Here is a 24,738-nt window from a genome sequence, read left to right on the forward strand (position 1 = left end):
GTGCGTGTGGGCGAGGGAGAGATGTGCGTGTGGGCGAGCGAGAGATGTGCGTGTGGGCGAGCGAGAGATGTGTGTGTGGGCGAGCGAGAGATGTGCGTGTGGGCGAGGGAGAGACTAGATGTGCGTGTGGGCGAGGGAGAGACTAGATGTGCGTGTGGGCGAGGGAGAGATGTGCGTGTGGGTGAGCGAGAGATGTGCGTGTGGGCGAGCGAGAGATGTGCGTGTGGGCGAGCGAGAGATGTGCGTGTGGGCGAGATGTGCGTGTGGGCGAGGGAGAGGTGTGTGTGGGCGAGGGAGAGATGTGCGTGTGGGCGAGCGAGAGATGTGCGTGTGGGCGAGATGTGCGTGTGGGCGAGCGCGAGATGTGCGTGTGGGCGAGCGAGAGATGTGCGTGTGGGCGAGCGAGAGATGTGCGTGTGGGCGAGGTGCGTGTGGGCGAGGGAGAGATGTGTGTGTGGGCGAGGGAGAGAGGTGCGTGTGGGCGAGGGAGAGATGCGTGTGTGGGCGAGGGAGAGAGGTGCGTGTGGGCGAGGGAGAGATGTGCGTGTGGGCGAGCGAGAGATGTGCGTGTGGGCGAGCGAGAGATGTGTGTGTGGGCGAGGGAGAGATGTGTGTGTGGGCGAGGGAGAGAGGTACGTGTGGGCGAGGGAGAGATGTGTGTGGGCGAGGGAGAGAGGTGCGTGTGGGCGAGGGAGAGATGTGCGTGTGGGCGAGGGAGAGGTGTGTGTGGGCGAGGGAGAGATGTGCGTGTGGGCGAGCGAGAGATGTGCGTGTGGGCGAGATGTGCGTGTGGGCGAGCGCGAGATGTGCGTGTGGGCGAGCGAGAGATGTGCGTGTGGGCGAGCGAGAGATGTGCGTGTGGGCGAGGTGCGTGTGGGCGAGGGAGAGATGTGTGTGTGGGCGAGGGAGAGAGGTGCGTGTGGGCGAGGGAGAGATGCGTGTGTGGGCGAGGGAGAGAGGTGCGTGTGGGCGAGGGAGAGATGTGCGTGTGGGCGAGCGAGAGATGTGCGTGTGGGCGAGCGAGAGATGTGTGTGTGGGCGAGGGAGAGATGTGTGTGTGGGCGAGGGAGAGAGGTGCGTGTGGGCGAGGGAGAGATGTGCGTGTGGGCGAGCGAGAGATGTGCGTGTGGGCGAGCGAGAGATGTGCGTGTGGGCGAGGGAGAGAGGTGCGTGTGGGCGAGGGAGAGGTGTGTGTGGGCGAGGGAGAGATGTGCGTGTGGGCGAGCGAGAGATGTGCGTGTGGGCGAGGGAGAGACTAGATGAGCGTGAGCTTGTTTGGTCCGACTTTCCTCCAGGCTAGGCAGCTCTAGATGCCAATCTCCAACAGTCAAGGCCAGAACACCAGTTATCCCAGACAACAGAAGATGCAATACATGAAAAAAAAAAAAATACCGACGTCTACCAGCGTAAAAAACTACTAGCGTCTACCAGCGTAAAACATTAACAATAATAAGTTGTGTTTTAAAAGGTTTTAAACAGGGTTTGACTGACTCTGGCTATCCGTGGGTTAATGAAGGTCATGTCTACACAGTGTAGAAGACCACAGGCAGATCCCACTCAGACCACAGATAAACCACAAAGGCTGTTAAATGGATGGCACCACCTTAGTGTTCTGGCCCCGACCCCATGGGGGAAAGGACATGGGGGGAGTGGCGGAGGCGAGAAAAGGAGGATGTTAGTCAAGAAGGGCATGCTAAGGAGGTGATAATGTTATAAAAATGCACAGACCTTTACATCCAGCGATATCCATCTCTGTGAACAAGAAATGTTACCACAATCAACATGTGAGACCCATGACAGGGTCTTTCCACCAGGCTCATGTCCATTGATTCATGGGGGGGGGGTTGGGCTAGTCAGAGGCCTCTAGTGATATAGTCCAGGGCCCGTATCCACAAAGCATCTCAGAGTACGAGTGCTGATTTAGGATCAGTTTAGCCTTTTAGATCATAATGAATGAGATGATATAGATTAGCACACCTTAGACACTTGGTGGATACAGGCCCAGCGTGGGAAACCTGGGAGAGGCCACAGGAGTGGCTGACAGGCTAAAATGGAACATTTACACCATTGTTCTGTCTCAATGCTGAGGAATGGCTTCCTTTTCTTAGTTCAATGGGACAATACAGTATTTGATCTTGGTCAACCTATCGATATTCCTTTAAAATACTCGGGAGCACCTCAAATCCAATTATACATGACTGGTTTTAATTTTATTCAATTTATTTTTCACTTTTTGTTTTTTTACACTTCCTTTAGATGTAAGGTGTTAAAATCTGTCATAATGATACTCCTGAAAATCAATTCAACAAACCCAAAGATAGTGCAGCATTGGATGGAATAAAAACATGACTGTCCAAGGACAAAGATCCAAGGACCACCATTTATGTACCAAAAAAAAAAAGTATCAATCATTAATGAGTGTTGCTGGATGGAGGTGCTGATGTCTGTGTGAGTAGCGGTGTGATCACTTGTGCTAAATTGCTAGCCATGCTAACAATTACATTGTTTAGTGTATGTACGTCAATGCTGTAATGGGTAAGCTGTGCTGTGTGAATATATGTTCTGCCTCACTGTGTGATAGGGTGTTGGTCCTACTCACCCTTGACGTGGTCTCCCTCTCCCTCAGGGATGCCCACGTACACCATAACGTTGACGGCATCAGACACGTCCAGATGCAGGTTGGTGGTGCCAACACTCCGGTCTTCTGTCTCCATCAGACCTGAGAGGGAGGGAGAGAAGACAAAGCCGGATGATAGTGGCAAGAGACGGAAAGAGATGGGAGATGTGGGGGTAGTGATAGATGGAAAGAAGAAGAGACTAAGATCAGAGATGCTGACATTGGTGCCATTGCTAACTAGCTATCTATTGACCAGCTATGGGATCCCAGTGTTAGTCTGTAAGGTTTCTCTCACCATAAGCATTGTACATCTTAGGCCCCAGGTCTGGCCTGACAAAGAAGTTGGGCAGGCGGGAGGCCAGGTTCAGACGGCCGTCTCTCTTAGTGTACTCTGGGAGGGGGAGGTTGTCCATCAGATCATCAAACCGTGTGGGCATCATGTCTCTGAAGTCTTCTCCAGGAGGCCAGTCCTTCAGCTTCAAAACCATGGGCTGACCATCACTACCCTTCAGACGCTCTGGAAAGAGAGATAAATGAGTGAGTGAGTGAATCAGTGAATACAGTGAGGGAAAAAAGTATTTGATCCCCTGCTGATTTTGTACGTTTGCCCACTGACAAAGACATGATCAGTCTATAATTTTAATGGTAGGTTTATTTGAACAGTGAGAGACAGAATAACAACAAAAATATCCAGAAAAACGCATGTCAACATTTTTTATAAATTGATTTGCATTTTAACGAGGGAAATAAGTATTTGACCCCTCTGCAAAACATGACTTAGTACTTGGTGGCAAAACCCTTGTTGGCAATCACAGAGGTCAGACGTTTCTTGTAGTTGGCCACCAGGTTTGCACACATCTCAGGAGGGATTTTTTCCCCACTCCTCTTTGCAGCTCTTCTCCAAGTCATTAAGGTTTCAAGGCTGACGTTTGGCAACTCGTACCTTCAGCTCCCTCCACAGATTTTCTATGGGATTAAGGTCTGGAGACTGGCTAGGCCACTCCAGGACCTTAATGTGCTTCTTCTTGAGCCACTCCTTTGTTGCCTTGGCCGTGTGTTTTGGGTCATTGTCATGCTGGAATACCCATCCACGACCCATTTTCAATGCCCTGGCTGAGCGAAGGAGGTTCTCACCCAAGATTTGACAGTACATGGCCCCGTCCATCGTCCCTTTGATACGGTGAAGTTGTCCTGTCCCCTTAGCAGAAAAACACCCCCAAAGCATAATGTTTCCACCTCCATGTTTGACGGTGGGGATGGTGTTTTTGGGGTCATAGGCAGCATTCCTCCTCCTCCAAACACGGCGAGTTGAGTTGATGCCAAAGAGCTCGATTTTGGTCTCATCTGACCACAACACTTTCATCCAGTTCTCCTCTGAATCATTCAGATGTTCATTGGCTAATTTCAGACGGCCCTGTATATGTGCTTTCTTGAGCAGGGGGACCTTGCGGGCGCTGCAGGATTTCAGTCCTTCATGGCGTAGTGTGTTACCAATTGTTTTCTTGGTGACTATGGTCCCAGCTGCCTTGAGATCATTGACAAGATCCTCCCGTGTAGTTCTGGGCTGATTCCTCACCGTTCTCATGATCATTGCAACTCCACGAGGTGAGATCTTGCATGGAGCCCCAGGCCGAGGGAGATTGACAGTTCTTTTGTGTTTCTTCCATTTGCGAATAATCGCACCAACTGTTGTCACCTTCTCACCAAGCTGCTTGGCGATGGTCTTGTAGCCCATTCCAGCCTTGTGTAGGTCTACAATCTTGTCCCTGACATCCTTGGAGAGCTCTTTGGTCTTGGCCATGGTGGAGAGTTTGGAATCTGATTGATTGATTGCTTCTGTGGACAGGTGTCTTTTATACAGGTAACAAGCTGATATTAGGAGCACTCCCTTTAAGAGTGTGCTCCTAATCTCAGCTCGTTACCTGTATAAAAAAGACACCTGGGAGCCAGAAATCTTTCTGATTGAGAGGGGGTCAAATACTTATTTCCCTCATTAAAGTGAAAATCAATTTATAACATTTTTGACATGCGTTTTTCTGGATTGTTTTGTTGTTATTCTGTCTCTCACTGTTCAAATAAACCTACCATAAAAATTATAGACTGATCATTTCTTTGTCAGTGAGCAAACGTACAAAATCAGCAGGGGATCAAATACTTTTTTCCCCTCACTGTAAATAGATGAACGAATGAATAATCCCATTACTTACTGGAGATGACCTGGAAGCCGTCCCAGAAGTCTCGAACCTTGACGTCAGAGATGATGGCACAGTTCCGACAGTTGACCAGGTCAACATCCTGGTCCCCAAACTCCTCGCTGAAGGCCTCAGGCCGCCACAGAGTCCCCTTCAGACGCTTATGGATACCAGACACCAGCACCGGCTGGAGAGACGGAGGGAAAGGGTTCAAACATAATCAACTTCTCTCACCCCTCATCTTTCACACTGCACATCCCCCTCTTCCAAACCTCACCCCCACTAATCTATTACATTGGCATGACGTAACAATGTACATATTGCCAAAGTGCGTCTCTTTCTCTCTCTGAAATAAAATATTTCCGAAATTCTCTCAAATTGTGCACAAATCTGTTTACATTCCTGTTAGTGAGCATTTCTCCTTTTACCAAGATAATCCATCCACCTGACAGGTGTGGCATATCAAGAAGCTGATTAAACAGCATGATCATTACAGAGGTGCACCTTGTGCTGGGGACAATAAACGGCCACTCTAAAATGTGCAGTTTTGTCACACAACACAATGCCACAGATGTCTGAAGTAGAGGGAGCGTGTAATTGGCATGCTGATTGCAGGAATGTCCACCAGAGCGGATTACAGAGAATCAAATGTTCATTTCTCTACCATAAGCCGCCTCCAACGTCATTTTAGAGAATTTGGAACCGTCTCAGGGAAGCTCATCTGCATGCTCGGCTGTCCTCACCAGGTTCTTGACCTGACTGCAGGTCAGCGCCATAACCGACTTCAGTGGGCAAATGCTCAACTTCGATGGCCACTAGCACGCTGGAGAAGTGTGCTCTTCATGGATGAATCCCGGTTTTAATTGTACCAGGCAGATGGCATGTATGGCGGCATGTATGGCGTTGTGTGGGCGAGAGGTTTGCTGATTTCAACGTTGTGAACAGAGTGCCCCATGGTGGCGGTGGGGTTATGGTATGGGCAGGTATAAGCATGCATACTCACCAGACATGTCATCAATTGAGCATGTACGACAGCGTGTTCCAGTTCCCACCAATATCCAGCAATTTCGCACAGCCATTGAAGATGAGTGGGAGAACATTCCACAGGCCACAAACAACAGCCTGATCAACTCTACGCGAAAGGAGATGTGTCACACTGCATGAGGCAAATGGTGGTGAAACCAGATACTGACTGGTTTTCTGATCCACGCCCCTAACTTACATTTTTTTTGGACTGATTTCCTTATATGAACTGTAACTCAGTAAAATCTTTGAAAATTGTTGCATGTTGCGTTTACAGTGCATTCGGAAAATATTCAGACCCCTTGACTTTTTCCACATTTTGTTACGTTACAGCCTTATTCTAAAATTGATTAAATTCTGTTTTTTCAATCTACACACAATACCCTATAATGACAAAGCAAAAACAGTTTTTTAGACAAATGGAAATATCATATAATTTTTGGATACTAGTGGTTTTATTCATTTGAGATCTATCGCATCCCACATCTGTCCGGGACGATGTTCGGAATATTTATTTCTCGCACAGAATAGGTCAACTTTTGTACTATGGGGCATAGTAGACATAGGCTAGTGCTTTTGCTGTTCGTTAGGCCTACTCATCTTGTTGGCTGACGAAAAGTAAAATGTGGACAGTTCTTCCAATATCTTCAATATGCACCTCTGAATTGGATAAGGACGCGCGCAGTTGCGTCCCCGATGTGTCCGTCTTCACTTGTAGCCTGTGAGAAAGACCCAATCACGTGATGGAGAGCCATGTGAGTGAGAGGTGCTTCGGAGTGCTCAGCACTCAGGGAGAAGAGCACAACGCAGCACTCCGGACCAAGGGCACAACGGCCACAAAAGGCATGTATTCTTTTAGGGTGCATTATGGCCACAAGGGGATGCCGCCGTGAAATTCAAGGCATTATCAAGTGCTTGTCAAATTGTGAATGAGAGATTGATAAAGTGTGTACAGCCTGCGCAAAAAACAAAGCAGAGCTCATGCCTTTCAAGCACCTTTTTTCAAAATCATCATTAGTTGCATCATGCAGCCTTACAATGATTTAAAAATCTAAACATATTGCCCAAAATTTGTAGAACAATGAAAGTTACATGAATAACTCTAAATTAAGCATAGAGGAGTAGCTATTTCTTTGTTAACCGCTCAACACAGAATAGCCGCATGTGCGCACTCCCTCAAATCGTTTGGAGAAAATATCCTTTATTTTATTCAGCTTTGTTCAAATGTATTCTTCATACTATAAAATATAAAAGAATGCCACAGAATTCTAAGCAAATCCTGTCTGCTAAATGAACTAGTGTAGCCCACAGCCATTTGGCATAGTCAAATCAGGACAACTCAGAGTACGCTATTCGGTTCTTCTGAAATAGACAACATTTTCTTCATATCATGCTTCTTTAGACCTGTCTAAAATAAATAATGGATTTATTGTTAAGGTGTAGGCTATATTACATGGATTTATTGGACTTTTTAAAATGTAGATGTTCCAAAAGGTCTGCATCAGTGGCTTATAGGCTGTGTGGGGAAGCTAGGAGATGCTAAATGTGTTTGTTAATTCACGTCAATTACAGTGAGACCGACAGTTATTTGCTTGACAATCACCGGCTGACGAGATTTCGTGACCGCCGCAGCCCAAACTCACACCACCACATTACTCACACCACCACATTACTACATATTACTCACACCACCACATTACTACACATTACTCACACCACCACATTACTCACACCACCACATTACTACACTACCATATTACTACATATTACTCACACCATCACATTACTCACACCACCATATTACTCACACCATCATATTACACACACCATCATATTACTCACACCACCACATTACTACACTACCATATTACTACATATTATTCACACCACCACATTACTACACTACCATATTACTAAATATTACTCACACCACCATATTACTCACATCTATTTTCTACCCCCCAGAAAGGTCTCTCACCTGGCCCTGTTTCCAGCACTCTCTGAAGATCTTCCAGTTGTTGGTGTTGGAGGGGTCCTGCAGGCAGAGAAGGCGTCCGTCACAGAGCCAGGAGTGGGAGGTGTGGGGGTCCAGCACACTGAGGCCCATCACCCCGTCCCTGCGGCCCACCCCGCCCAGCTCACTGCCCCCCTCCCCCGAACGACGGCCCTCCGCCTTCTTGGTCTCCACCACAGAGGCAATGATATGGTCCAGGAAGTTAGGCAGGCTGCCCTTCATCTTGTCCCCCTGATGGAGGTAGAGGAGGAGGGGTTAAACATGCAGTCCAGGGCCCTAGGGCTCCCATAGGGATCTGGCCAAAAGTAGTGCACTATATAGGGCATAGGGTGGCACTTGGGACACAAACTAGAACTGTGTGTAGATTCTATGAATTCTGGAATGATCCTCTAATATGAGCATTCTGAAATCTGAATTATCCTAGCTACTGTGGCAAGCTGACAGACACTCACAGCTGCTGAGGTGGAGAAGACAGAGGGGAAGGGTACTCCAGAGTCTCCGGGGCCCTGGGGGAGCCTCCCGGAGCCTGAGTTGAGCAGGTCTCGGAGGCTGGAGCCCTCTGTTTTGGCCTGGGTGTTGCTAGAGCCCAGCAGCAGGCTGTTGAACAACTTAGGACTGGAGGAAGAAGAGGAGGACGAAGGCTTGGACAGGGCGCTGAACGAGTCCAGGCCGAAGGGGGAGCGCGTGTCCCGGCCCTTCACCGAGCGAAGCGACCCAGAGTCTGGAGGGGTGGACAGGAGAGGAGACAAGGTTAGAGGATGGTTAGATACCTCACAGATCCTCTCATATTAACACATGTACAATACATTTAGAGTACCAACCAGAATATGACGTAGAACAGAGATAAGATGTATCTCTTTTACTGTTATTTTACTGCTTTTATTTTTTACTTATCTATTGTTTACTTAACTTATTTTTCTTAAAAACTGCATTGTTGGTTAAGGGCTTCTAAGTACCGTAATTTTCGGACTATAAGCCGCGCCTTTTTTCCAATTTTTCGACCCTGCGGCTTATATAACGGTGCGGCTAATCTATGGATTTTTACAGCTAACGGCCACTAGAAGACCTCCTAAATCTATGGATTTTACAGGTTACAGTCCACCAACTTTAACTCTATGGGCTCTATGACCGGTCCGCGCCCCCCACCTTTAAGCGGCGGGCTCCAGCAGGAAAAGCTGGAGGCCGGAAAAGAGTGAGACAGGTAGCGCGCAAAAGTAAAAGTGGAACCGAGAGTGGTACGAGAGACAGAACGAGAGACAGAACGAGAGCAAGACAGACAGACATTACGAGAGCGAGACAGTTTGTCTCTTTCCCGACAATCCCCTCTGTGCACGAACCCTTACATATGGTAATTAAACATTAAAACACATGCGGCTTATAGTCCAGTGCGGCTTATATATGTACACATCATTCAATATCATTCAATTTAGCTGCTGCGGCTTATACTCCGGTGCGCCTTATAGTGCAGAAAATACGGTAAGCATTTCACTGTAAGGTCTACACCTGTTGTATTCAGCGCATGTGACAAATACAATTTGATTTGATGTAGTGAAAGACATGCTGTCCTCCTGGCACTCTCACCTTTAGTGTCCTCCACCTTGGCTTTCTGAGTGGCAAGGTCTGCCAGCCAGTGCAGAGCGGTGGAGTTGCCCTCACCGGTGGAGGGGCGGGGGTCCTTGGGGGTGGGGGTCTGGGCAGGGTTATGGGGGGCGCTGGTACTGTTGGCCCTGTTAGTATCAACCCCAACTCCTCCCCCCTCTGATGACATTGTGGTGGAAGTAGGCTCTGTTTTGACCACTGTCATCTCCGCCCCCTCTGGCTTAGGAGTGGTTGAACCTGCTGGCCCCCCGCCACCTGTGATTGGTCCACTACCACTGCTCCCCGTGCTGGAAGAGACTGCAGACTGCTGGGACAGCCAAAAGGAAATATTAGCATTATATTGTATTCTAATAAAGCTCCTGACAACCAACATTTAAAACACGTGAGAAATATGTGTAAATGTTATACATTATGTTTTGGTACGACGTTCGAAGACACGAGGATGCAGTACCTGTGAGATGCCATTGGGGGCACTAGGGCGCACTAGGGGCCTGTGGTGCCGGCTGGTGCAGGGGCAGTTTGCCTTGATGCCCCATTTGCCCCTGGCTGAGTGCACCATATCCCCTATGTTATAGAGAGCTGTGGGAGAGATAAGTCAACATGGGATGACTTATGGAGAGAGATACAACACATACATGTTGGATGTCAAGTTAGGGCTGGGAATTTTTCCAGACAATGTGACCTGGGCCCGTTTCCACATAGCATCTCAGAGAAGGAATGATGATCTAGGATCAGGTCCTCCCTGTCCATAATAATCTGATTCATAATGATCTTAAAGGGAAAACTGATCTTAGATCAGTACTCTTATTCAACAAACATGAAGGCCCTAGTTCTAAGCTCCTATAGTTATGATCATGTTACCTGTTCCAGGTATGATCTGTGTGGGCATGAGGTTCTGAGGCTCGTGTCTCTGGCCCTTTACACACTTCAACCAGGAGAACACCTCGTCATCAGGCCCCTCGTCCACCTCTGAGAGACAAAACAAGTGATAGAAGAGTCATTTATACACACTCCCCTTTCAGCTCAATCTTCACTTCTTCAAAACAAACATCACTGAAAGAAAGAGCAGTCCAGGCCAAACACTGTATGTAAACTCAGCAAAAAAAAGAAACGTCCGCACTGTCAACTGCGTTTATTTTCAGTAAACTTAACATGTGGAAATATTTGTATGAACATAACAAGATTCAACAACAGACATAAACTGAACAAGTTCCACAGACATGTGACTAACAGAAATTGAATAATGTGTCCCCGAACAAAGGGGGGGGGGGGGGGGGGGGTCAGTATCTAGTGGCCACCAGCTGCATTAAATACTGCAGTGCATCTCCTCCTCATGGACTGCACCAGATTTGCCAGTTCTTGCTGTGAGATGTTACCCCACTCTTCCACCAATGCACCTGCAAGTTCCTGGACATTTCTGGGGGGAATGGCCCTAGCCCTCACCCTCCGATCCAACAGGTTCCAGACGTGCTCAATGGGACTGAGATCCGGGCTCTTCGCTGGCCATGGCAGAACACTGACATTCCTGTCTTGCAGGAAATCACGCACAGAACGAGCAGTATGGCTGGTGGCATTGTCATGCTGGAGGATCACGTCAGGATGAGCCTGCAGGAAGGGTACCACATGAGGGAGGAGGATGTCTTCCCTGTAACGCACAGCGTTGAGATTGCCTGCAATGACAACAAGCTCAGTCTGATGATGCTGTGACACACCGCCCCAGACCATGACGGACCCTCCAGCTCCAAATCGATCCCGCTCCAGAGTACAGGCCTCGGTGTAACACTCATTCCTTCGACGATAAACGTGAATCCGACCATCACCCCTGGTGAGACAAAACCGCGACTCGTCAGTGAAGAGCACTTTTTGCCAGTCCTGTCTGGTCCAGCGACGGTGGGTTTGTGCCCATAGGCGATGTTGTTGCCGGTGATGTCTGGTGAGGACCTGCCTTACAACAGGCCTACAAGCCCTCAGTCCAGCCTCTCTCAGCATATTGAGGACAGTCTGAGCACTGATGGAGGGATTGTGCGTTCCTGGTGTAACTCAGGCAGTTGTTGTTGCCATCCTGTACCTGTCCCGCAGGTGTGATGTTCGGATGTACCGATCCTGTGCAGGTGTTGTTACACGTGGTCTGCCACTGCGAGGACGATCAGCTGTCAGTCCTGTCTCCCTGTAGTGCTGTCTTAGGGGTCTCACAGTACGGACATTGCAATTTATTGCCCTGGCCACATCTGCAGTCCTCATGCCTCCTTGCAGCATGCCTAAGGCACGTTCACGCAGATGAGCAGGGACCCTGGGCATCTTTCTTTTGGTGTTTTTCAGAGTCAGTAGAAAGGCCTCTTTCGTGTCCTAAGTTTTCATAACTGTGACCTTAATTGCCTACCATCTGTAAGCCATTAGTGTCTTAACGACCGTTCCACAGGTGCATGTTCATTAATTTTGTATGGTTTATTGAACAAGCATGGGAAACAGTGTTTAAACCCTTTACAATGAAGATCTGTGAAGTTATTTGGATTTTTACTAATTATCTTTGAAAGACAGGGTCCTGAAAAAGGGATGTTTCTTTTTTTGCTGAGTTTAGTTGAACTGGACAATAACATACCCCAGTATGTCCCTGTGTGTGGAGTCACCATAGAGATCCTACAATCCACATTCTATATGTTCTAAAGATTTTGGATGGAATTCTATGACTCTCACCATCCATAGGGCGGTTCCTGCGTTGCCGGTAGCAGTCCAGACACACCCCGAAGCCACACTTCCTGCAGACCCAGTGGATGTTGAAGAGGGTGGTCTCACATACGTCGCACATCTCCCTGATGCCGCGCACCGCACGCTTCCACGCCACTTTCTCTGTAGAAGAGAACACAGACAGACACAGGGTAAGCATAAGTCACCTTACTGAAACCAACGCAAAACAGCAGGGGTTTATTATTAATGCACACTGTAGCAAAACACTTTGCAATGGAAAACGAGAGTTCAGGTTCAGACAAATTTCAGGTAGGTCCCTCCCCGTTTGGTTTGTAGTGAACCCACTGCAGCAGTATGCCTGCCAAGTAAGGTCAACTGTCACAGAGATCTGGATTTGAACAATAAAATATGTGACGGGGAGACAAACACACATCAAAAATACAAGGCTACACACACACTGAACAAGTGTCAGACTACTCACGGTGAGGCTCAACCATCATCATGGCCTCCTTCTCAGACATGACGAGCTGACAGAACTGGTCTCCCACGTTGGCCAGGATGTACTTGGAAGTGTCCAGGTCCAGGCCCTCCTGTACGGCCGGGGAGGGCAGCCACAGCCCCATGGCCATGGCATCGCTCTGCTGGGGGCTCAGGAAGCCCTCCACACGCAGGATGCCCTTACGCGTGAATGCCAGCCTGGGTAGGGGTCAAAGGTTAGATGAGGGCAGGTCGTATGTTTTAGATGACAGTGTAGAAAACGTTTGAGATGGAGGTTGATTAAATGACTGATGTACCATTACTTAGAAGAAGATACACACCACAACCCATTTCTCATACACACACACAGTCTTTGGTATAAACACACACAGACAGACGTACCTGCGGAAGTGGAAGAAGCGGCAGGCCACGTTGGGGTCATCGTCGTCAGGCTCCTGCTCCCGGTACTTCCTGTAGCGCTCCATGCGACACTCGCGACACTTGTGGAGGTGGGGCGCCACGTTGATACAGGAACCGTCCTGCAGGAACGACTCTCCTGACTGCTTCAGACGACGTACCTTAATCATGTCCTTCAGCACTGACTGGCCCACTGTACAACACAAAAGAGTTGACCTACAACATGAAGGGCTATAGAACCATGCAACCTATTCATGCGTGTAGTAAGGGGTAGTCAAAACCTCAGGGAAGAGTTGGTCAGCAATTTTACCACTCAGCGATATGACGTAGATGCAGAAAGTAAACAGCATAGTGGGTCAATTTCCACAACATCTAAGAGCGTTGAAGCATGAGGCTCAACTCCTCTGCTGTTTTGGTGCCCTGGCTACCACTCTGAACGGTGTGAAGCGAACCCGTGCACATGCGCAGATGCTGTGTGTGACTGTTTGAGAGAAGTCTTGCATCTCGCTCATCTCAATATCTGCGGTGCTGCTCGTGGCAGCCTCATTTAGCTGAGTCTACCTTTTAACGTTTCATGATCATGACCAAAATCGAATGATATCGATGACTGACATGTTACGCATGATGGAGGATCTCATTTACATACTGCTAATATCCGGAGGCTCCAGGTCTTACCTTTGAAGGGCTTGTTGCGTGGCCGGCTCTTGGCCACCCCGGGCCCTTTACCCTTCTGCAGCAGCATGGCTCCCTCCTTGACGGGCCCTGCGAGGCCCCCAGGGGCATGGCCTCTCTCCAGACCCTCCTCTGTCTCACTTAGGTCCGACAGGTCGCTGTTGTCGCTGGAGTCAGAGTCCCGTTTAGATGCCTGACCTCGCTCCTCCAGGGCAAACTTTTGGGCCTGGCCCTGGTCAAAAGGCATGGGTGCATTCTCACCACTCCCTCCAGGGACTGCACTCCCAAACATGGGGAAGCCTGAGGTGGAGCTGGGCCGATCATCCAGAGAACCACCCTCAGCTGAGGAGCCCTGATCCCCTGTGGAGGAACCCTCCTTGGGCTTGGAGGAGGTGACTGACTGGGGCCTCTGGGTGAAGGCAGGGCCAGGGGCTGGGGAGGAAGAACTGGAGGCAGCGGCAGCTGAGAGGGTGGCGAAGGGGGAAGACAGGATGCCCTTGGGCGGCTCGGCCATGGTGAACAGGTTGGATTTGCTCTCCGAGGCCGAAGAAGAGCCCAGGGTCTCAGGCTCCAGAGGGGCTGGTTTGCCACTGAAGGGGCTGTGGGAGAGCTTCTCCCCATAGGCCAGGAAGGGGTTGGAGGGCTCCTTGGAGCCCTGGAGGAACAGGTTCTGGTGGCTGTCTGTCATGGTGCCGAAGCCACCCACCGCTACACCGTTAGTGCCACTCCTGTTATTAGCACCACCCAGAGCTCCAGAGGCTGGAGCCAAGGGGGTGTCCATCGTCCCCATGCCCAGACCAGAGCACCTCATCCCCCCAGAGCCGCTGCTGAAGGAAGGCGAGAGTTTGTCCCCTGCAAAAGGCTTGTTGAGCACTCCGTTGCCTGCCGGCTGGGTCTCAGGCACTTTGGACTGCTCTTTGAGAGGAGCTGTAGCTGAGCTAAACAGGCCAGCTGATGCCGGGGCCAGAACAGAGGACTTGAACAGGCTAGGAGGCTTCTTACTCAAGCTCTCTGACACTGCTGTGAAGTAGTTAGTGTCCTTAGACTGGCACTGACCTGGAGTCTGGTTCTGGGTAGGACCACAAGGGTTCTGGGCATTCTTCTGACCTGTCATACACTGGAAGAATAAGTTCTGATCTTGCTGCTGCGGTTGGGCCTTGTTGTTCTTGGTGCCTCCGAAGGCAAATCCGAAGGGTCTAGAGGAATCCTGGGAGGCTGACGCTGTGTTGGAGGAAGTGTTGGTCTTGGAGCTCACCTCTCCGAACACAGAAGCCCCAGCAGGCTTGGACTGGGGCAGCCGGAACCCAGCCGCAGCCAGGATGAGAGTCTTAGAGCCCTGAGGAGCGGGAGGAAGAAATATAGGATATTAGTGACAGAACAATGGTGGTTAGCAATTACTATGTAAGGTATAAGACCATGGTAATGTAAAGTGTTACTAACTCACCTCCAACTGGTTGGTTGTTCCTGTCCAGGCGGGGGGTTTGGGGCTGAAGCCAAGGGAGGTAGAGAGAGCCACGCTGGGGGCACTGGCCTGAGATGGGGACGAGATGGTCACCGGGCCAGGGGAGACCAGGGCAGCCATCTTAGGGTAGGTAGACTGGGATGGCTCCTCTCTCTCTGGGGTGGGTCCTGCTGGGGTGGGTTTTGGGGCTAGAGCTCCAGGGACCAGGCTGGGCATCTGGCCCAGAGAGGGGAAGGAGGTGTTGGAGAAGGGGGAGGGGGCTGGTTTGAGGGGGGGTGGAGTGGGGGTGGCTGTGGTGGTGGAGTCAGCAGACCCCTGTCTGTCTTGTGTGGAGAGGACACGTCCGTTCTCCTTGATGTAGCGAGGTGGAGCGTTTGATTGGTCCATCTGGGAGGAAGTGCTGTTCGGGGAGGCGTAACCCTGTGTGACTTCGGAGGAACTGACGTTATTGTTGGTAGTGCTGTTCACTCTACTACCTCCTCCTCCTGCAGCTGCTAACTCCGCTCCCCATGTTACCATCCCTTCTTCAGAGGCCTTGGTGGAGCCGCTCCCGTTCTGTCCGTCCGCTGCTCCCTCTCCCGCCCCCTTAAAGCGCTTCAGGGTCACGTCCTCCTCGCCCTCCGAGGCTGTCCTCCGTCTACGGCCACTCTCGCCCTTCACTCCGTCGCTCTCCTTCCTCCGCCGAGCATTCTTCCCTTTCTGACCGAGGACAGGAAGAGATCAATGTAAAGGGATTAGATAAGGGTGTGCAGAACAATTACCCAAGTCAACCAACAACAAAATCCTTTAAAACAAAAGCAAGAGGGGGGAATGGGACTGTATACTTCGTCCAACTTACCTCATCAAAGTGATCTTCAGCCAGCATCACGTGTATTACCCGGGGATCCACCACCTGAGTCTCCTCTCCCTAAAACACATCTGGACATTAACAACACGTAGCTAACACCATCAACACATCTGGACATTAACAACACGAAGCTAACACCATCAACACATCTGGACATTAACAACACGTAGCTAACACCATCAACACATCTGGACATTAACAACACGAAGCTAACGCCATCAACACATCTGGACATTAACAACACGTAGCTAACACCATCAACACATCTGGACATTAACAACACGTAGCTAACACCATCAACACATCTGGGACATTAACAACACGTAGCTAACACCAACACATCTGGCACATTAACAACACGTAGCTAACACCATCAACACATCTGGCACATTAACAACACGTAGCTAACACCATCAACACATCTGGACATTAACAACACGTAGCTAACACCATCAACACATCTGGCACATTAACAACACGTAGCTAACAACCATCAACACATCTGGGACATTAACAACACATAGCTAACAACCATCAACACATCTGGCACATTAACAACACGTAGCTAACAACCATCAACACATCTGGCACATTAACAACACGTAGCTAACAACCATCAACACATCTGGGACATTAACAACACGTAGCTAACAACCATCAACACATCTGGCACATTAACAACACGTAGCTAACAACCATCAACACATCTGGGACATTAACAACACGTAGCTAACAACCATCAACACATCTGGCACATTAACAACACGTAGCTAACACCATCAACACATCTGGGACATTAACAACACGTAGCTAACAACCATCAACACATCTGGGACATTAACAACACGTAGCTAACAACCATCAACACATCTGGGACATTAACAACACGTAGCTAACAACCATCAACACATCTGGGACATTAACAACACGTAGCTAACACCATCAACACATCTGGCACATTAACAACACATAGCTAACAACCATCAACACATCTGGCACATTAACAACACGTAGCTAACACCATCAACACATCTGGCACATTAACAACACGTAGCTAACAACCATCAACACATCTGGGACATTAACAACACGTAGCTAACACCATCAACACATCTGGCACATTAACAACACATAGCTAACAACCATCAACACATCTGGCACATTAACAACACGTAGCTAACACCATCAACACATCTGGCACATTAACAACACGTAGCTAACAACCATCAACACATCTGGGACATTAACAACACGTAGCTAACAACCATCAACACATCTGGCACATTAACAACACGTAGCTAACAACCATCAACACATCTGGGACATTAACAACACGTAGCTAACACCATCAACACATCTGGCACATTAACAACACGTAGCTAACAACCATCAACACATCTGGCACATTAACAACACGTAGCTAACAACCATCAACACATCTGGCACATTAACAACACGTAGCTAACAACCATCAACACATCTGGCACATTAACAACACGTAGCTAACAACCATCAACACATCTGGCACATTAACAACACGTAGCTAACAACCATCAACACATCTGGGACATTAACAACACGAGCTAACAACCATCAACACATCTGGCACATTAACAACACGTAGCTAACAACCATCAACACATCTGGGACATTAACAACACGTAGCTAACACCATCAACACATCTGGGACATTAACAACACGTAGCTAACAACCATCAACACATCTGGCACATTAATAACATGTAGCTAACACCATCAACACATCTGGGACATTAACAACACGTAGCTAATACCATCAACACATCTGGGACATTAACAACACGTAGCTAACACCATCAACACATCTGGGACATTAACAAAACGTAGCTAACAACCATCAACACATCTGGGACATTAACAACACATAGCTAACACCATCAACACATCTGGGACATTAACAACACGTAGCTAACACCATCAACACATCTGGGACATTAACAACACGTAGCTAAAAACCATCAACACATCTGGGACATTAACAACACATCCAGAGAGGTAATAGTAAAAGCACATCCAGGCAGTGTGTGTGTGTACCTGGTCCATGGTAATCTCCATGATGTGTGAGTTGGGGTCGTGCCGAGAGACCAGGCCCAGGGCCCAGTGCTCCTCAAACTCACACTGGTATACCTGAACCTTCCGGCCCTGGACGGTGTAGGAGCCTGGAGACACACCAGCAGGACAAGGGTTAAAGACTCCTACACCTAGACTAGTGTGCCAGAAGGATATTATGGTGGGAGTGAAAAGTGGGAAGAGAGGACAATATTGAGGAGTAGAGACTAGCAAAGGCCAGTATTGAGGAGTAGAGACTAGCAAAGGCCAGTATTGAGGAGTAAAGACTAGCAAAGGCCAGTATTGAGGAGTAAAGAATAGCAATGGCCAGTATTGAGGAGTAGAGACTAGCAAAGGCCAGTATTGAGGAGTAAAGACTAGCAAAGGCCAGTATTGAGGAGTAGAGACTAGCAAAGGCCAGTATTGAGGAGTAGAGACTAGCAAAGGCCAGTATTGAGGAGTAGAGACTAGCAAAGGCCAGTATTGAGGAGTAGAGACTAGCAAAGGCCAGTATTGAGGAGTAGAGACTAGCAAAGGCCAGTATTGAGGAGTAAAGACTAGCAAAGTCCAGTATTGAGGAGTAAAGACTAGCAAAGTCCAGTATTGAGGAGTAAAGACTAGCAAAGTCCAGTATTGAGGAGTAAAGACTAGCAAAGTCCAGTATTGAGGAGTAAAGACTAGCAAAGTCCAGTATTGAGGAGTAAAGACTAGCAAAGTCCAGTATTGAGGAGTAAAGACTAGCAAAGTCCAGTATTGAGGAGTAAAGACTAGCAAAGTCCAGTATTGAGGAGTAAAGACTAGCAAAGTCCAGTATTGAGGAGTAAAGAATAGCAAAGGCCAGTATTGAGGAGTAGAGACTAGCAAAGTCCAGTATTGAGGAGTAGAGACTAGCAAAGACCAGTATTGAGGAGTAGAGACTAGCAAAGACCAGTATTGAGGAGTAGAGGCTAGCAAAGACCAGTATTGAGGAGTAGAGGCTAGCAAAGACCAGTATTGAGGAGTAGAGACTAGCAAAGGCCAGTATTGAGGAGTAAAGAATAGCAAAGGACAGTGTTGAGGAGTAAAGACTAGCAAAGGCCAGTATTGAGGAGTAGAGGCTAGCAAATGCCAGTATTGAGGAGTAAAGAATAGCAAAGGACAGTGTTGAGGAGTAAAGACTAGCAAAGGCCAGTATTGAGGAGTAGAGGCTAGCAAATGCCAGTATTGAGAAGTAGAGGCTAGCAAAGGCCAGTATTGAGAGGTAGAGGCTAGCAAAGTCCAGTATTGAGAAGTAGAGACTAGCAAAGTCCAGTATTGAGGAGTAGAGACTAGCAAAGGCCAGTATTGAGGAGTAGAGACTAGCAAAGGCCAGTATTGAGGAGTAGAGACTAGCAAAGGCCAGTATTGAGGAGTAGAGACTAGCAAAGGCCAGTATTGAGGAGTAGAGACTAGCAAAGGCCAGTATTGAGGAGTAGAGACTAGCAAAGGCCAGTATTGAGGAGTAGAGACTAGCAAAGGCCAGTGTTGAGGAGTAGAGACTAGCAAAGGCCAGTATTGAGGAGTAGAGGCTAGCAAATGCCAGTATTGAGAAGTAGAGACTAGCAAAGTCCAGTATTGTGGAGTAGAGACTAGCAAAGTCCAGTATTGAGGAGTAGAGACTAGCAAAGGCCAGTATTGAGGAGTAGAGACTAGCAAAGGCCAGTATTGAGGAGTAGAGACTAGCAAAGGCCAGTATTGAGGAGTAGAGACTAGCAAAGGCCAGTATTGAGGAGTAGAGACTAGCAAAGGCCAGTGTTGAGGAGTAGAGGCTAGCAAAGGCCAGTATTGAGGAGTAGAGGCTAGCAAATGCCAGTATTGAGGAGTAAAGACTAGCAAAGACCAGTATTAAAGAGTAGAGACTAGCAAAGGTCAGTATTGAGGAGTAGAGACTAGCAAAGTCCAGTATTGAGAAGTAGAGACTAGCAAAGTCCAGTATTGTGGAGTAGAGACTAGCAAAGTCCAGTATTGAGGAGTAAAGACTAGCAAAGGTCAGTATTGAGGAGTAAAGACTAGCAAAGGTCAGTATTGAGGAGTAGAGACTAGCAAAGTCCAGTATTGAGGAGTAAAGACTAGCAAAGGTCAGTATTGAGGAGTAAAGACTAGCAAAGGTCAGTATTGAGGAGTAAAGACTAGCAAAGGTCAGTATTGAGGAGTAGAGACTAGCAAAGTCCAGTATTGAGGAGTAAAGACTAGCAAAGGCCAGTATTGAGAAGTAGAGACTAGCAAAGGCCAGTATTGAGGAGTAGAGACTAGCAAAGGTCAGTATTGAGGAGTGCAATGTAGGAGAACATGGGTGAGCAATGAAAGGAAGGAGGAAAGTCAACGTGCACCGTACACAGGTCATTGTACAATAGGTTTCAAGTCATTCCATAGATAGTCTAATAGACTCACCCTTCCTGAGGATCTCCTGGAGCTCAAAGTCACTGTGCCAGCTGGACACTGCAGCCTGCAGAGAAGGCTGCTCCAGCAAGAGAGAGTGCCTCACGTCTTTCTCTGCCTACAGAGGGAGAGACCATGTCACACAGTGATAACACACTCCAGTATAATAATAAAATAATAAATAATAATAGGTCATTTAGCAGACGCTCTTATCCAGAGCGACTTACAGGAGCAATTAGGGTTAAGTGCCTTGCTCAAGGGCACATCGACAGATTTTTCACCTAGTGGGCTCGGGGATTAGAACCAGCGACCTTTCGGTTACTGGCACAACGCTCTTACCCACTAAGCTACCTGCCTCCCTAGTATAATACACACGTCAGATGAAAGTTGACACACAGGACTTTGAGCAATGTAAGCCCACCTCAAATCTCTGGAGTGAATTCCCATCAGGGAGGAAGTCCAGGGTTCTGCTCCCAAAGAACTCCACTGGGACCAGGGAACCCAGACCCACACGGTCCACTAGACACCGGAACGCCTAGCAGGGGAAGAGGAACATCGCTAGGACAAGATCCACTAAATTTGAAGGCTGAGATATTATATAACATTCCCATCTGATTTAAATGGTGGAGTGGCTGGAGAATGAGAGTCTGATATGTCTAATGATCTTATCATCTGGCAAACCATAAGAGGGCCCATGTTGAACTGTTCTATAGAAAAGAGCAGCAGGTTGCTGTGTGTGTGTTCTCCCTCTTATGTAAATCTAACAGGACCTAAAGACATCCCCTGCTAGGACGACTGCATTTCCACCAGCTGGTCTGGCCTCACTTCAAGGTGCAGGTGTGCCTCAGGGAGCCAGCCAGGTAAGTGAGAGAGGGGAGAGCATACATATCACATACACCCTCTGAACTAACCATGACCCAATACCCTCCCCCACCAGGGGCATTCACAAGGAACCAAAGAGAACGAAACAGGGAGGGACTACCTGAAAACAATTGTTTTCGTAGCGATTTATTTTTGCTATGGTCCTCTCTAGTGAATACACCCCAGATCATGCTAATGGTAACTGGTCCAGGGTCAGATCAGTTGCTTAGCTCATCATATTGTAGTCCAAACAGGATATGGTAAACCCTAATTCTCAGTTAACCCAGAAATAAAGACTCACGTAATGGGTCAGCTGGTCGATTAAGTTCTGGGTCCAAACATGTTAAGAGAACGAGGAACTCACGTCTCTCTTTGCAAGTTTACGGGCCGAATGTCCCCTCCCCTTCCGAAATATGCTAACACCTGCAAAATTGTGATTTGTCCAAATAACCAGAGATGAAACACCATAACTACTGTTCCTCTTACCCTACACATCCTATTCAGTCCTGACTGATTCTCTCAGTTTACACGCAGAATCTTTCCAGGAGAGATTAGGTCAACCCTAACCCAGAGAGGTGGCTACTCACCAGGGCTGGCCCAGAGGCTCCTCCAGCTGCAGGGTGGTTCTGGTTGGGCTCACTGCAGTTAGCCCAGACAATGGCACTCTCTACCAGTACAGCTCTCACCTCCTCCCCATACACCTGTACCCAGGAGCGCCTGCGCCACGCACAGTCCTCAAACTCCACAAACACCTACAGGATGGGGAAGAAAATGGAGGGGAAAGATGGTGGGAGAGTGGTGCCGTTTCTGTAAGACTAGCTATATTAACTTAGGCTAGGTGACATGTTCAGAGGCCATTTTCAAAAGAGCAGAGGTGAGACAAACACACAATATTTGGTTGATGGGAAAAAAGACGCAACATACAGGCTACAGACAGACAGAGTCAGCAGGACAGGCCTTGGTAGGATCACACAGTCAGCAGAGCCCGGGCAGCACTGGCTCACAAACACAGCCCATCTACTCCTCCAAGTCTAAGCAAGGCCATCTCTATCAGGAAGACAAGTCAATCATTAGAAATAGGCTTGTCAATTCCAAACCAGTCTCCCCTTCTCATTAACCCCTCATCTCAATAAGTAGCCTAGAGCAACATTATTGATAACGATTACAATGTAACAATGGATTGCATTTATATGGGTTAATGATTTACTCAAGGGGCAAGATATAGTTGTAAGCAAAAGCCCATTTTAAATGTGAAACTTGCTGACTCACTCTGCATACAAAGCCAAACAGTACAGCATTGTGGATTTTAACGGTGTGGTTATGTGAGAGAGGAGAAACAACTGCTGTGATTTAAAGAGTGCCCTCCTACCAAGACCTGAGAAGCTGCAGAGAATACATTGTGTTTATTATGATGATCAACGCAAACGTAGGCTAGTCCATGCAAACGCAAAAACAAACACATTTACAGCCAGTAACATCAACCAGCCCACCCCATAGACAGACACCTAACAGAAACAAGAACAAGAGCTGGGGCTGAGTGGAGAGCACTGAGGTTTCTGTGGCAACCATCTGCACCTATTAAAAAGCCTTTTCCAAGAATGGTCCTGGAGACTTCCTTGAAAATCGCATAATCTGGATTAACTACTCCAACCAACACCGGTCCCTTTCTAAAATTTGGATTTGGCAATTGCTTTGGTGCAGGCCTGCCTTGTCATCAAATGGTGCAAGATAATGCATGCATCAACAAATTACACCGGCTAAACTACTGTTCGGCCTAGCTACATATCACCAAACAATATCTAGCCTACATTTGGTTATTTGAGGCATGCAAACCTTTTAGACTGACATTAACATTTTAATGAGGCTATGGTACATGATTTTAATTCTGGATACTATGTTAAAATTGGTTAGCTAGCTAACTAGCTGACAACAAAATCTGTCAAAGGCCCAAAATCCTCGGGATAGAGTATGGGGGCAGCTGCTATCAGGGCAAGCGAAACACAGCGGCCCCCATTGACTACCTTTTGGTAGCTAAAATGCGTTGGCTAGATAATGCCAGCAAAGCACAGACAACAGGTGAAATATTTTTATTTTTCTGCTGAAATCAGTTTCGTTAAATACGTAGTCAGGTTATTAGCTTGTTAGTTAACGCCAGCTGTCTTTATTCACATGTAAACACTGACCGTCAGCCCCGCAGTTGCTGTTGTTGTCGCCTCTCCTCCGCTCACCTCTACCCCTGGGCTGGCCAAACCTATGACGCTGACCGCCCGGACGGTCCCCCGGAGCCAGTCACGAGTCCAGGTGGACTGCTCCTCTTCGGGTCCGGCTGCGGACCTGCCATCGTTGAGGAGCAGTAGAAGTCGCTTCCCAATCAGTTCAAGAGAGTCCCCCATATTTAACTAGCCACCATGAATTGAAATAGCAACTTCCTTCGCTGTATTCTGTTGACAACTCCGATGCACTTAGCTAGCTAGCCAGGTTTTATCGGCCTATGTGACAGATTTAAGCCTACCGCAACTTTGCTGCATGCACCGGAGTACCCTCTTCTGTAGGATACACGGGAATAAACGGCGGATCAAGTCACGCCACAAATAGAGAAGTACCGAGATGTTATTGTCCTCAAAGCCACTGTCCCGCTCTATCCGCCATTGAGGCTCTCAACAATCAAACGCACTCCTCGTACTAAGCGCCACTGCGGAGATAGCGAGCGTGTGAATTGCAACAGCGACTCATGCTGGTTCATATCAGGTATTACACATAACCTGTTTAATCTGGAATGCCAAGTAAAAGGCTGCGTTTACACAGCCAGCCCAATTCTGATATTTTTTTCACTAATTGGTCATTTGACCAATCAGATCAGCTCTGAAAAGAGCTGATATGAAAAGATATGATATGATTCAAAATACCAATTATTGGAAAAATATATATATCAGAAGTGTGCTGCCTGTGTAAACACAGCCAAAGTGTCTGGCTATCTGGAGAAAAAAATAACATTTAGCCTAAAACGGAAATCCCCAAAAAAAAATCCTGAGCAAAATTACTTCTGCCTGGACTCCACAGAGATGCGGTATACTCTAGAACGCAGACACACAGCGTTTAGAAGCAGTAATTATTTACCCTTTGCTCTCCTTCACCCACAAACTGCCAATATGTCAATTTGGTTCACAGTCTACCACATACATTTTAGTGTGGGGTTTTACCAGTTGGAGATGATATAACTTTGAAACGATGTAAATCCACTGCTCTGAATGGACCTCCAATTCTGCTGAAGTCATGATTGAGGGCCCCATAAGACTGTGGCACCACCCTAACATTATAGACCTAGTACTACCATTTACATTTCATGTGCACTCTAGTAAAGCATACATTTTTTACCTTCACCTTTTT

General features: G+C 47.9%; 1 protein-coding gene across 5 annotated transcripts in view; it reads right to left on the minus strand.

The window, feature by feature from the left end:
• LOC311105215 (lysine-specific demethylase 3B-like) overlaps nt 1-24,035 on the minus strand; it is a 29,320-nt gene extending 5,285 nt beyond the window's left edge. The window contains exons 1-20 of one of the 5 annotated variants that reach the window (XM_084147281.1): nt 23,580-24,035; nt 21,939-22,103; nt 20,912-21,025; nt 20,503-20,608; nt 18,079-18,203; nt 15,997-16,065; nt 15,141-15,857; nt 13,700-15,032; nt 13,010-13,217; nt 12,612-12,826; nt 12,140-12,292; nt 10,307-10,414; nt 9,897-10,024; nt 9,428-9,752; nt 8,299-8,567; nt 7,811-8,077; nt 4,825-4,996; nt 2,913-3,134; nt 2,600-2,719; nt 1,729-1,752 (exon numbers count right to left, since the gene is read on the minus strand). In XM_084147281.1, the coding sequence (XP_084003407.1) occupies nt 1,729-1,752; nt 2,600-2,719; nt 2,913-3,134; nt 4,825-4,996; nt 7,811-8,077; nt 8,299-8,567; nt 9,428-9,752; nt 9,897-10,024; nt 10,307-10,414; nt 12,140-12,292; nt 12,612-12,826; nt 13,010-13,217; nt 13,700-15,032; nt 15,141-15,857; nt 15,997-16,065; nt 18,079-18,203; nt 20,503-20,608; nt 20,912-21,025; nt 21,939-22,103; nt 23,580-23,744 (5,005 nt within the window). In that variant the 5' untranslated portion in view covers nt 23,745-24,035. Of the gene's footprint in view, nt 1-1,728; nt 1,753-2,599; nt 2,720-2,912; nt 3,135-4,824; nt 4,997-7,810; nt 8,078-8,298; nt 8,568-9,427; nt 9,753-9,896; nt 10,025-10,306; nt 10,415-12,139; nt 12,293-12,611; nt 12,827-13,009; nt 13,218-13,699; nt 15,033-15,140; nt 15,858-15,996; nt 16,066-18,078; nt 18,204-20,502; nt 20,609-20,911; nt 21,026-21,938; nt 22,104-23,534 lie in introns of all 5 variants that reach the window. The other 4 variants (XM_084147279.1, XM_084147278.1, XM_084147282.1 and 1 more) reach the window with 4 other exon arrangements.
• Between the last annotated feature and the right edge of the window lie 703 nt (nt 24,036-24,738).

Source organism: Coregonus lavaretus, assembly GCF_964263955.1.
Source record: "Coregonus lavaretus genome assembly, chromosome: 29".
Taxonomy (NCBI): Eukaryota; Metazoa; Chordata; class Actinopteri; order Salmoniformes; family Salmonidae; genus Coregonus; species Coregonus lavaretus.